The sequence below is a fragment of the Colias eurytheme genome, chromosome 1, assembly GCF_061535395.1.
Source record: "Colias eurytheme isolate Ceu_HAF_F1 chromosome 1, ilColEury1 Martin Lab GWU primary, whole genome shotgun sequence".
Lineage (NCBI taxonomy): Eukaryota > Metazoa > Arthropoda > Insecta > Lepidoptera > Pieridae > Colias > Colias eurytheme.
Window position 1 is genome coordinate 9,554,771 of NC_142980.1, and position 13,329 is coordinate 9,568,099.

Consider the following 13,329-nt stretch of genomic DNA (forward strand, 5'->3'; position numbering starts at 1 on the left):
AACACTTAGGATAAGTTTGATCCCGGAAATCCCACGGGAACGAGAACTATGTGGGTTTTCCTTTGAAAAATATATTGACATATTAGTTCAAGTATTACGTATCTAGTTACACAGTTGATTTATTTTCTTATTATATAATGAGTGCTAATTTTATTGTACTGTAGTATGGGAAGATTATAAATTTATAACAACTGCCTCGTTAATTATTATTTGACAAGGTCAATCATAAGCATAGAACCATACATAGAACTGACTTATTACTTAAACGGTCATACAGCTTGTAGGCTGTAGCTTACTTTACATAATTATTTATGTATAATTTATAAACACATTAACAATCTATTGCTCGCGAGTCGCGGCATCCCTCGCGTCTGTATTGTAGGTAATTCTAAACCGTTGAACCTTGAACCCGCTTGAAGACAACAAGAAACTCCTGTTATTATATTTAACATATTTTTTCTTACCTCATCTGAACCTCAGCAAGTATTGTCTTTTCGTGATCAGTCAAACCCTCCTGTAGCACTCCAAGGGTATCCACCATTTGCTCTATGCTGTAGAAACCACAAATGTTGGTGTCTATGCCTGGTTGGTTCAATGTGAACCAAGTCGCTATTCTAGCTAGTTCCACGTTACGTTCCTGTAAATAATGTTCATTTGAAGTATAGATATTTCATATTTGGGGGGAATTAAAAAGCAATGTAGTAAATCTGGGTTAGAACTTAGAACCACAGTTAGAACGATATTCTCTAAAACCAATTCTTATTAGGTAATATTTTGTAGAATGTAGTATTTTTATTATCTGAATATGTATTATATTTACGTTTCTAAAATAGTGAGTTTTTCAATTTTGTTCCATGTACGAACTAATGTCCCCCAGCTAAAGATAATATTTGAGTAAACACCTTACAGAACTCGGAGGCTTTCTTACAGATAGCTTTTATATCATCGCTTGCTGGATGCCATGGTTGAGGCCCTTTGTTGGTAAGCAGCCCCATACCAGTGGCCGCGGCATTAATTACACCGATGCCTTTATCCTGGAGAAGTAATCAATTTCGACATTAAATTTGCGCCAACGCGTACTCGTTCAACATTCCTTACAATCAGGGTTGCCTGGAAGAGATTGCTCTTGAGCAATAAGGCCGCCTTTTCGTGCATATGTGCCCGTGTGTTATTATTGTATAAAATTATAGTCTAAGTTTTTTTGTCCTGGTATGTATGTACAATAAAGCATAAATAAATAATAAGATATCATTTCTCAAGTTATTGGATTATTTTGTGTGAAAGTGATTTTTATTGTTTTGTCTTTCAGTGTAAGATTCCTACTCTGCAAAAGCATATATATATACGGCTCTAATTTTAATTATCTTCGACAGTATTTATAAGAAGATTCGGTCAAGAATTATTATACCTTATTCACAAATTGTCAATGAATCTAGACCACCTAGTAGATAACAATCATCTATGATCTATCCTGACATACTTTCATGTTAATAATATTAGTAGGATTCAATACTTATCAAAGAGAGCACTTATTTTTTATATTTAGTTCTGCAATTAATCCGTAAATAATAACGATGCTATTAGATACGTATACGAATTCAATATAGAGCATTCTACACTGATCCACAAGGTGATAATGTATTGTAATCAGTGCCTTCTGGATTCTTGAACATTCAATAATATCATGTCAATCACAAAATTAATGAAACATAAACGAGCATTAGATATTGATTTGTTGTTAACAGCTTCTAATACAGCAGTGTGTTTATATATTTTGTACACGTTTAAATATATTAATTATTCAGTTGTTTCTATCCAAATTATAATAATTAGTAAAAATAAATATCAAAGTCAAATATTTTTTTTATATCCGGTAGGCGTTAAAGTAAGTACCAACTACTATTGGGTGCTTGACGGTTGAATTTTTGTTGGTTGGTTCTCTAGAGAAAAATATCGATATAGGTACGATCAATGTGTATAAAATGCATTGTTTGGATAATAGGACGTAAGTTATGTCTACCAACAGTGACAAAATAATTGTATAATATTTATTGTTGCTTATCGTAATGAGCAACAATACCTACTGATATCGGTCACAGTGAAGTGTTATTAAAAAATTATCTGTAGTACTGTAGTGTAGATAAAATTCATATACATTCAAGAAACTAATAAAACAAATAGCGATCGCTAGTACTAAAATAGCGGAACTCCGTCATTTCATTCATAACTCGACAACTATCGGTGCCGACTGCCGAGCCAAATGTTTCACACGATAAAGAACAAAATATGATGCTTCTAGCATTCTCCCTACTTGATGCTTCTTGTGACTAGTGGTCTTTGTAAGGGTTATTTATTATAGTTCTCTGACATACTAATAATACAAGACAAACTAGCGAAAATAGTAAAATATACAGTTTTAAAAATGTGCATATAAATATAATTTACCAACTTCAGTACATTAACACCTTAATTAAATTGATAGCTATAAGCTATCTTATTATTATCGATATTCTATAGATTGAGAATCTACAATCTATTTACCATATACCTACTTTATTTATGTACTTTATTATTGTACGCGCCTTGTCTCACATAAGTTATTGTTAGACAAGGCGCGTTATAATTACGTTTTCTGATGGACCCAATGAAACTTTTATAATGTCGATCTGGATAATGCCACAGATAATTTAGTTTCTGTGATCTGTGGATAATGCTTTAATTTGGCTATGTTGGGAATAGATATTATAACGGAACTATTAAGTAATTATACTTACCTATTAGTTTTTACCAGCGGTTATAGATACACCTTACCTTAAAATACTTAACGTAGTTTTGTAGCCTGTTATCAAACAGAGTTGATTTAGCGTAAGACAATATAGTTGATATCTTGATTTCTGATTCCTCAACGATTTCCTGCATCAGATCTATGTCGTAATCAGCTAAGCCAATGAAACGCGCTTTTCCATCACGGACTGCACGTTCCAGAGTGGGTAAGGTTTCCTTCAAAATTACCGATGTATCTGGAGCGAACGTGACATCATGAACCTACAAACGAAGGTTCGTATGAAGGCAATAACATGAACATGCTTGAATCTCGTGTTCTATAGAAAAGTATTCATCTGTGACCGAACCAATGAATACATTCTGCCTTTGATTAAATCTACATCAATAAAATTAATATTTGCATATATTTTGTACTTATCATTTAGGCACCTAACTGTTAGGTTAGGTTAGCTTGTTTTCTGTGATATTACATTACGTGCACTATCAATTTTTTTAAAGGAACTAAAAAAAGTACATAAATATAAGGAAGATATTCAATATTAAAAAAAAAAAAACTAAAAACCGTTCAGTTTTATAAATAATAATTATTCCAGAATTCACTATAAAACTTCACGCAATTTTTATTGTTTCGTACAAACTAATTTAGATCAAATTGGCCGAACACCTTGACATCTGACCTGAATTAAATCAACGTAATCTAAACCAAGGAGCTGCAATGTGTTATCCACGCCAATTTCGGTTCTTTCGGCGGAAAAGTCAAACATCTTGGTAGTTTCTTTCTCATATCGTCCAACCTTGCTGGCTATGTAGAACGAATCCCTGGGTACGCCTTGTAGGGCCTGTAAACATAAAATGATAAGAAGATATATTATTCGTACTCCGCAAATGCTGTGGGCTTCAGCGAGAATAAGTTCAGCTTACTGATAGTATAGGTAGTAGGTACATATATCTATAATATAAAAATGAATCCCAAAATGTGTTGGTAAGCGCATAACTTGAGAACGGCTGAACCGATTTCGTTAATTCTTTTTTTATTATATTCCTTGAAGTACGAGGATGGTTCTTACGTAGAGAAAACGTAAATATGTACCACGGGCGAAGCCGGGGCGGACCGCTAGTAATATATAAAAATCGACAGTTGAAACGTACCTGTTCTAACCGAATATTTTAAATATCTACCACCCTTATTTCCATAAGGGATGTAGAAACTGTTTGTTTGTTTTGCCTACAACTCGAAGTCAAGACTCAAGGCTAGGATGCTGTTAAAACAAAAGAAATATCTCGTCGTTGCGCGTGAATGTACCTATTTTTAATTTCTTAGAGCACATGCTTTAGGAATTAAGTAGGTGCCTTTTTCTTAGTCAATTTGTTTATTTTAGCAAAGCTTTAATTGATACTAGACATCGTCAAGATAATCAGACATGTTCCATATGATCCATATCAACATAGAACAAAATAAATTAGATTATATTAACCTTTCCGATAGTTTTCTCCGAACTACCTTGACCATACCACCGGCCAGTTTCCAAATAGTTTATCCCTCGTTTCATAGACTCTTTTATTAGTTCTATGCCGCTTTCCTCATTGAATGTTCTGAAAGTAAACATTACGAAAATTTGTTAATAAAATTATTTATGTGTCTATCTATAATCATCCTTTAATGTGTATATCATTATCCATATACAAAAGTGATATTTTTTTAACGGAAACGGAAACGAGTCACATAATATGCAAATACATACCTATGTTACAAATACACTGCATCTAGGTAAATAAATATTCTTCACTACATATAAAACAAAGTAGCTTTCCCTGTCCCTATGTCCCTATTTCCCTATGTCCCTTTGTACGCTTAAATCTTTGAAACTACGCAACAGATTTTGATGCGGTTTTTTTTAATAGATAGAGTGATTCAAGAGGAAGGTTTATATGTATGTTTTTAACATCCATTAAATTGTGGAGAAGTACTGTTATTTTTGAGGTTTCTAATGTGATGTCGTAAAAAATTACATTTTTTCCGCTTACATTGAAAACGCAGGCTGAACCCTACGAGTTTTATCAAAATAATGTACTAAGTATTATACACATTGAAAAGGTCTACAGAAAAGTCCGCGATGGTATATGTCTATCTCTTATGGATAACCCAAAATAACTTTTTTTTGTCATTTACTTTTTACGACAAATAATGGATAATTTTCGAAGCGATTTTAACTAATACAGCATTAATCCTTAACCAATTAAATACCTTGAATACATTGTTCATTTAATATAGATCTATATGGCCCTTTACACCGTATGATTTAAGTGAATATTTTCGAAGATATTAAAGACTAGCTGCTCCGCGCGGTTTCACCCCCGTGGCTCCACTCCTGTTGCCCGTAGCGTGATAAAATATAGCCTATAACCTTCCTCGATAAATGGGCTATCTAACACCGAAAGAATTTTTCAAATCGGACCAGTAGTTCCCGAGATTAGTGCGTTCAAACAAACAAACAAACAAACAAACAAACAAACAAACAAACTCTTCAGCTTTATAATATTAGTATAGATTTAAAAATTGCGGGACGTAGCGTACCGGTACCGGCCGCCCGGCTATCTATTTTATACACGTGCGAAGCCGGAGCGGGCCGCTATGTTTTTAATTTTTATATACAACGTTCACAGTTTTTCTGTAGTGTATTTAGAATCAGCATTGCACCCGTGCGAAGCCGGGGCGGGTCGCTAGTTTAATATAAAGGAATAACTGAAAGCAGTAAAACTAAAAAGTAAACTTATTGGGCAATGGTAATTTATTAAACAAAATTGAGCATTGAATATGAGTCGAATGAATCTTATATACCTACCAAGTTAGTGAATGTTTTAATCCACTATACTCTGTCCATTATATTATTTGCTTTTTGACAGCTTCACGCCTATGTAGGATTGTATTGTCTATGTTAAAATGTCATACAAATAATTATCGTACTTCATAGGCAGGTCCCGCCCACTTAGTGATGTCTACACAGAATTATTCAATGATGGGTCGATAGATTATAATAATCGATAGAAATACTCTGTATAATATATCCGATACAGAAAAACTCTTCTATTATGTTATATAATTTAACCGTAAAGACAACCAAATTGTAAGATTGAAACCAATAAATAATAAAATATTAGTTTAGTTTAGTTTTAACATACAATGCGTAGATATGTGGTCACATTATAACACATCTTATTAGTACGTTTACGTTGTAATTATTATTTACGTACCTGATTCGATTTATGATAATATTTTGAATTTATAATTGAAATGGTATCACAATCGATAATCTTTTGAACATCACTTCTGGTATCACCCGTCGAGCTGTCAAAAAGCAATTCTTATAGTGGACAGACTATAACTACGTACCTACCTAACAACTTTTATTTCAATTAAAAATAGTTATTAGTTAACTTAGTATATTGTTTTTTTTGCCTATAACAATTATTAGGTATTAAACATAAAATTTCATACTACACAACAAGAGTAATAATAATTGTATGTACCTACAAGTTACAACCTAAACTAGGTACCTACCCTAGTTACAACCTTTTTTTTTTAAGTGGGGGAATCAATTAGCCTACAATCCTATCCCAATATTCGTATTTCGTATACAATCTATCCACTTGTTGACTTGTAGCGTAGGTAACTAGGTGTGGATGGAAAGTGGATAGGTAGTTATACTTTTGAATACTAAGAAATATATTATTATAATAATAATTATTATATTATTATTAACTATTAAAATATTAAATATATTATTATTATACGCTTTCTCATTTGCCTTGGTGAGACATTTACATGACCTAGACGCAAAATATGTAGTTGAGGGAAAACAAAAGCCACGATATAATACTGACGAAGACGAGTTACAAGACATGCACAATTTAAATGGCCACTGCATTTTCCAAGATGAGAATAAACCAGACCTAAAAGGGATCACAGAAATGATACGCTTGGTTGAGGGCTATTCAACAAATGATTCATCTTTCGACGAGTTTATCTTATTTTCGTATTGTAAGACACGAAAATAAGAGAAACATTTACTCAAGAGGCTGTAGCTGCAGTCAGCTTTCGTTTCAAGTATCAAAACTACATCCTAAATTCTACGAATCAGCCTTAGTACCCGTTGCAGTGTCTGTCACCATATTATTTCATCTCTGATAATATTGTAAGTAAGTATGGTACTTAAGTACATATAAATTATAGATAATAATTATATATTATATCTTATTGCACGCCTCATAAGCGAAGCGTTGAGGTGGGTACTACTGTCACTTCGCGCAAAACATCTGATTTTTCAAACTTAAAATGTCTTTATGTATCATACATTGCACTTGTAAGATAATACATACACACACATATTAAGAAAAAACACTATTTTTAACATTCATGATATTTTTGAAGTCATTTTTGTTATTTAAACTAGTTAAAAAACAGTTTAAAAAAGTTCTGTCTTGGACGTCCGTGTGTCTGTATGTGCGGAGGATTTTCTTGTTAACACGATAGCGACCGAAATACTTTACTAATCGAGTCTTTTTTTTCTCTTACGCTTGAGTATGCTCAGGAATAGAACCCTTTCATTTTTCAGGGTCTGATTCGATGTGGTTTAATTGTTATTAAATAAACAAAAATAATAATTAATAAAAATTATGAGGCGTGCACTTTTGGATTTTCCAAACTATTTTTAATTTCTTGTCATATTGAATCCTATATAGTTCTTACTTATATGTTTACGTTTATTTTTATTTATATACCTACGCACCAACCCACCCACACATACACACTCACACACGTGCCCCTCCCCCACACACACACATCATACAGGCTGTAACTCCGACTCAACAGGGGTTTCTGAAAATCAGTGCTGCTACTTGCTAGTTGACAGTCATTGCAACTTTATACTGAGAGGCCCCTTTTGATAACAGACGTTGCCGCACAGTACTTGTGTTATTTTTTAGGCTGTAAGTTTTAATGTGTAATATTTTGTTCTAGTTTTTAAATTGTTTCCTATGTTTTTTTTTTACATTTTTCTGTTTCTGTGTGGTTTTGTTATCAATAAATGTTTTATTTATTTATTTATTTAGTAGAACTGTATAAGTAAATTAAATCCTTCAGTACCTTTCGTACCAAAATTTAGTACAAATTAAACTTCAAGTACCAATTCAAATATAAAAAGAACAGTCGAATGAGGCGATTCGACTGTTCTTTTCAACAAGACTTAATATGAAACCAAACAAACAAGACATAAGAAATCCAACAGATCTTGCTCAGAAGAGAGGATTACTCTCCATTAAGTGAATGTGATAATATCGATAAGACTGGAAATAAAATATCTTATATAAGAACCGAATCAAGTGAAGAATGTAAGTATCATTTGCAAATGAAAAAAATCGATAGAAAAAGTAAACACGTGGTTGAAGGGTCCCGAAGAGCAAGCCAAATCTTGTCTGTTCTTAGGGCCAATTACTTTTAAGAAGAGAGAAACAAGAAAGTCTCCAAATAGTCAAACGGACGGAACCAGGTCTGTTGCAAGTGAGCCACTAAGGGTCGAACCAACACAAAAATTTGTTCCTTCAGCGTACGCTATTGAACTGTCACAAAAATATATGAAGCGTGTAAACGACAAAACTGTCTCCACACAACATATCTGGACGAAATTGAAAGCGAGCTTGAAAGTTAAAGATGAAATTATTAGAAAGAAACTTTCTAGCCCAAATTCTGAATAAAGGATAATCACAAGTAAAATAAGAACTTGAAAATAAGGTCCATTATAGAAAACTGCACCTTTACCCATCCGTCTCCAAGACGTCAATCCGAAGTCAACGTCTCGATTCTCAAGGAACTTAACATCGAAAATAGGCTTTCGTCGATTTTGCAGATGCGAATTTTGAAGTTCTTTGGCCACATCACCAGAAATAGGGATTCATTGGAGATATTTGTGTTGCAGGGACAAATTGAGGGCAAAAGATCGCGGGGCCGCTCACCTACACGTTGGACCACACGTTGGACCGACCTTATTGGTAAAACAACCCATTCCAGCCTTGTGGAATGTGCTCGCAACGCTACCGATCGTGAGAAATGTAGACATATTGTTGGACAGAGAGCACACAAAGAAGTGACAACATATAGCAAGAATAGAGCACTATCACCATAATCACGACCACTCTGTCAAGAGTGCACGACTAAGAAGAAGAAGAATAGAAAACTGTGCAAAAAGGTCCACCATCTCAAAAATGTTGTGTGGTTTTATGAAACCACGGTAAAAGTGAAACTGTTCGAACGGTTCCGAACACTGCTTTGTGTAGCGCATGTCGCGTGACGGTCGGCTGCCAAGTAGGTATACCTACTCGGCAGCCGCGATACACGCGACATGCGCTTCACAGACCAAAAAGTTTGAGACGATGTAATAAAAGTTTCACTTTAAAAGTAAGCATAAAAATACGTTAATTTTTTTTAAACGAAGTGGGCAATGTTAGGTCACACTTTTGAGTCGGTTCCTGAAAAGTAAAAATCATAATTCATAACCAATATTATGAAAATCAATTTTAATAGTAACTAGTTAACTTAAACCAAAGCAAAAAAAAAGCTTATAATAATTACTATATTTTTGTAACGCAATTAGCATATTATATGCTATATATTTTTCTTACTTTTACTTTTTTTACTTTACTATTTATATGCTAATCGCGTTAAACCGAACCTATGTATCTAGGGTATGTGTAGTAGGTACATGCCTACTTTCATTATGAATTAATTCTTAAGTCACAACCTGTAACACTGTATCTGCACAATGTCTCATAACATTGCCCAGCCATATTTCTTTGAATAAAGCGAGCAAAAACGTTCAAAATACGCAAAGGAAATCTTTATTAATAATATGACACGCAAACAAAAAAACACTCGCCTTCAGGCTGTATCTTTGGAGAAACAATCAACAGTAAATTATTGGCACCACCTTCGACAACCCCTACTTCGAACTATGCTGACAGCTAACTGAACGAGTTGACGAACAAAACCGGGAATTGGTGCCGCCACAACGACTCAAAAATGATGCTACATACAAAAATAAATTTACTACAACGCATTTTGTAAATTTTTCACATTTGGGCAAAGTTGGGTTGGGTACTACTGTATGCTACGTTGCTGTGGATGCGTTTGTTATCCACCAATCATATTCATTAATGCACATAGCACTGCAGGTAGCATAATATCTACATAGCACATCCCTGGTAGAAAGGTACCCTTAGAGAGGTCATAAAGCTCAAAATTGTCTAATAGTAATAATTTATGGATCTTACATGACCAATTAAAGAACAATAAAAGTACTCAATACATAGTATATCTATAATATCATGTACCATAAGTAATATGAGCATCATTTATCGACAATTTATGTATTGTTTATTGTTCTAAACAATTTGAACCTATTATCAGTGAGAGAAAATTTACAACATAATATTAACAATGTAATAATACAACAATATCAACCATGATGCAAGTTGATAGGTTTATTTTTTTGTTACCTAAAAATGAGGTATAAACGCAACATTAATTATATCGTATAAAATACATGAGGACTAAATTACATTCAAACATCCTTAAAAGGTCAGCAGACGAAAAATTCTATTCAATCTTTACAAGGTAATGTGAGCATAAAATCTGATATAAATAACAGAAAAAGCATTATTCACATACCCATAAATAGTACTGAATGCTGCACCTCCTATGCTCACATGAGATACATTCATCCCCGTAGAACCGAGAACGTTATAATTCATTGTAATAAAATTCAATTGTAATCTGGTAAAACGTGTCCTCTCGGAACGACCGACCGGCGGCAACTGAATTCTCCTATCAGTTTGTATCGCGTACATCTACGATACTTGTTTATACTCTAGCTATAGCATTCGCTTCTAGTTTACAATTTATTTACAACAGATTTAACATATCTACGTTTGATTGCTTTTTACCCAAGGAATCGGAAAATGAGAGCATTTCAAATTATATGCAATTTCCGATTTCAATTGTGCATCGATTTAATTTAAATCAAGCATGTCAACTTCTCAAGCATTATCGTGGGTATTATACGACGACGCAAAACGGGGTCTATAAGTTTAATGTACATGTTTGTCTGTCTGTGGTATCGTAACTACAGAACGGGTGAACTGAATTTGATTTTGTTTTTCTCATTTGAAAGGTGAAATATTCGGGATTGTTCTTAGCAATGTGTTATGATAATCATTAAATAAAAAATGTTAATTGACAACAATAATTTGTAGTAATGAAGTGTCTGATTCCAAAACAAAGTAAAAATTCTGTATGAATTGTATGATAATAATATGTGAAGGGTAGCCGCGGGCAACCACCGTCCACCACAAAATAGGGCCGGGGATTATATAATATTATATAAGGTGTACCGTGTACAGTGTACACAGTAAGTATACATAGTGTACTTCGCATGGTATATACAAATAAAGGAAATACTTAGTAAAATAAGGTAAAATGCATTATACGAATACGTATGTAGGGATAATAGGGTAGCCAGGATGCTAGAAGTGGATTTAATCGAGCGTAAGCCTATTGGTACTGGTTGATTAGACGATAGCAAGAAATAAAAGTCCTATAATGTTTGCACTTATAACGGTCTACAAATTTCCATAAAACAGGAACAGAAAATACTCAAGCGTGGCAGATATTGATAATTTCAAGATCGAGGATGGCTCTGAAATAAAATATAGACCGTACATTTATCATTTTGTGGCTACGGATGAAAAAAAAAAATTACTCAAGCGTTTCAGATTAAGGAATGAGGGCTTATTATTATTGCTATACAGGGTGTAATCGTTAAGTGTGCACAGGCGATTTTTCCGTAAGTATTACAGATAACAAAAAACTTTAAACTGATATCGAAAGTACTTAACCTAATGAGTAAAATGGCGGTAATAAATTTTTTAAAATAAATCGAGAAATATCAAAAAAATTATCTTTAAACCCTCCCATACATTAAGTATGAAATATGCATATACCATATACCTACATTTAATATGAAAGATTTTAGCTTTCTTTTTCTTTTTTTGGTTTTCTGCTTTAATTACTTCGCAAATTTGAAGTGACATTTTCCACGTTTTTCCGGACATTTTCACGCATTTTCCGAATATTTTCCAGGAATTTTCCAGGCATTTTCCGGACATTTCCCTGACATAGCCTGTAAATGTCTGGAAAATCCCCGGGAAATGCTCGGAAAATCCCCGGAAAATGTCTGGAAAATCCCCGGAAAATGCCAGGGAAATGTCTGGAAAATGTCTGGAAAACATCCGGAAAATCCCCGGGAAATGCTCGGAAAATCCCCGGAAAAGCCAGGGAAATTCCCGGAAAATAACCGGAAAATGCCTGGAAAATGCTCGGTAAATGCGTGGAAATTTCCGGGAAAACCGTGGAAAATCCTTGGAAAATGCGTGGAAAATATCCGGAAAATGCGTGAAAATGTCCGGAAAATATCCGGTAAATGCGTGAAAATGTCCGGAACATGCGTGAAAATATCCGAAAAATGCCTGGAAAATCCCCGGAAAATGCCAGAGAAATATCCGGAAAATGTCTGGGAAATGCGTGGAAAATCCCCGGAAAATGTCAGGGAAATGTCCGGAAAATGTCTGGGAAACATCCGGAAAATCCCCAGGAAATGCTCGGAAAATTCCCGGAAAATGCCTGGGAAATTCCCGGAAAATGTCTGGAAAATCCCGGAAAATAACCGGAAAATGCCAGGTAAATGTCTGGAAAATATCCGGAAAATGCGGAAATGTCCGGAAAAAGCGTGGAAAATGCCCTGAAAATGCTCGAAAAATCCCCGGAAAATATCCGGAAAATGCGTGAAAATGTCCGGAAAAAGCGTGGAAAATGCCACTTCAAATTTGCGAAGTAATTAAAGCAGAAAACCAAAAAAGAAAAAGAAAGCTAAAATCTTTCATATTAAATGTATATGGGATATTCATATTTCATACTTAATGTATGGGAGGGTTTAAAGATAATTTTTTTGATATTTCTCGATTTATTTTTAAAAATTTATTACGGCCATTTTACTCATTAGGATCAGTACTTTCGATATCAGTTTAAAGTTTTTTGTTATCTGTAATACTTACGGAAAAATCGCCTGTGCACACTTAACGATTACACCCTGTATACAGGATGTAATCACATAAATGTGCACAGGCGATTATTCCGTAACTATTATCGAAAGTAACTAAGTACCTACTTAATTAACCTAATGAGTAAAATGGCCATAAGCAAGTAGCTAAAAAATAACTTGTAAAATAGATTCCAGAAAGAAAATTGTTCAAAACAAATTGTAGTAAGTACCTACTATACCTGTTAATACTAGTTAGAATCTTTATTTGCAAGTGGCAAGACGTTCTCTCGTTGTTTGTATACATATTATAATTGTATCAAAATTTGAAAAAGTTTAATTTTGTGTTCCCGTGTGGATTTGAACTTGGTTCTCTGCGATCATTCGTTCTCGCTCGCTA

General features: G+C 33.9%; 1 protein-coding gene across 3 annotated transcripts in view; it reads right to left on the bottom strand.

Moving 5' to 3' along the window:
* Positions 1–13,329, bottom strand: part of LOC149911171 (uncharacterized) — a 43,605-nt gene that overhangs the window by 400 nt on the left and 29,876 nt on the right. For 2 of the 3 annotated variants that reach the window (XM_090103752.1, XM_090103744.1), the window contains exons 2-6: positions 4,260–4,377; positions 3,462–3,623; positions 2,812–3,045; positions 903–1,034; positions 465–637 (exon numbers count right to left, since the gene is read on the bottom strand). In XM_090103752.1, the coding sequence (XP_089959878.1) occupies positions 465–637; positions 903–1,034; positions 2,812–3,045; positions 3,462–3,623; positions 4,260–4,334 (776 nt within the window). In that variant the 5' untranslated portion in view covers positions 4,335–4,377. Of the gene's footprint in view, positions 1–464; positions 638–902; positions 1,035–2,811; positions 3,046–3,461; positions 3,624–4,259; positions 4,378–10,504; positions 10,669–13,329 lie in introns of those variants that run through there. The other variant, XM_090103737.1, reaches the window with a different exon arrangement.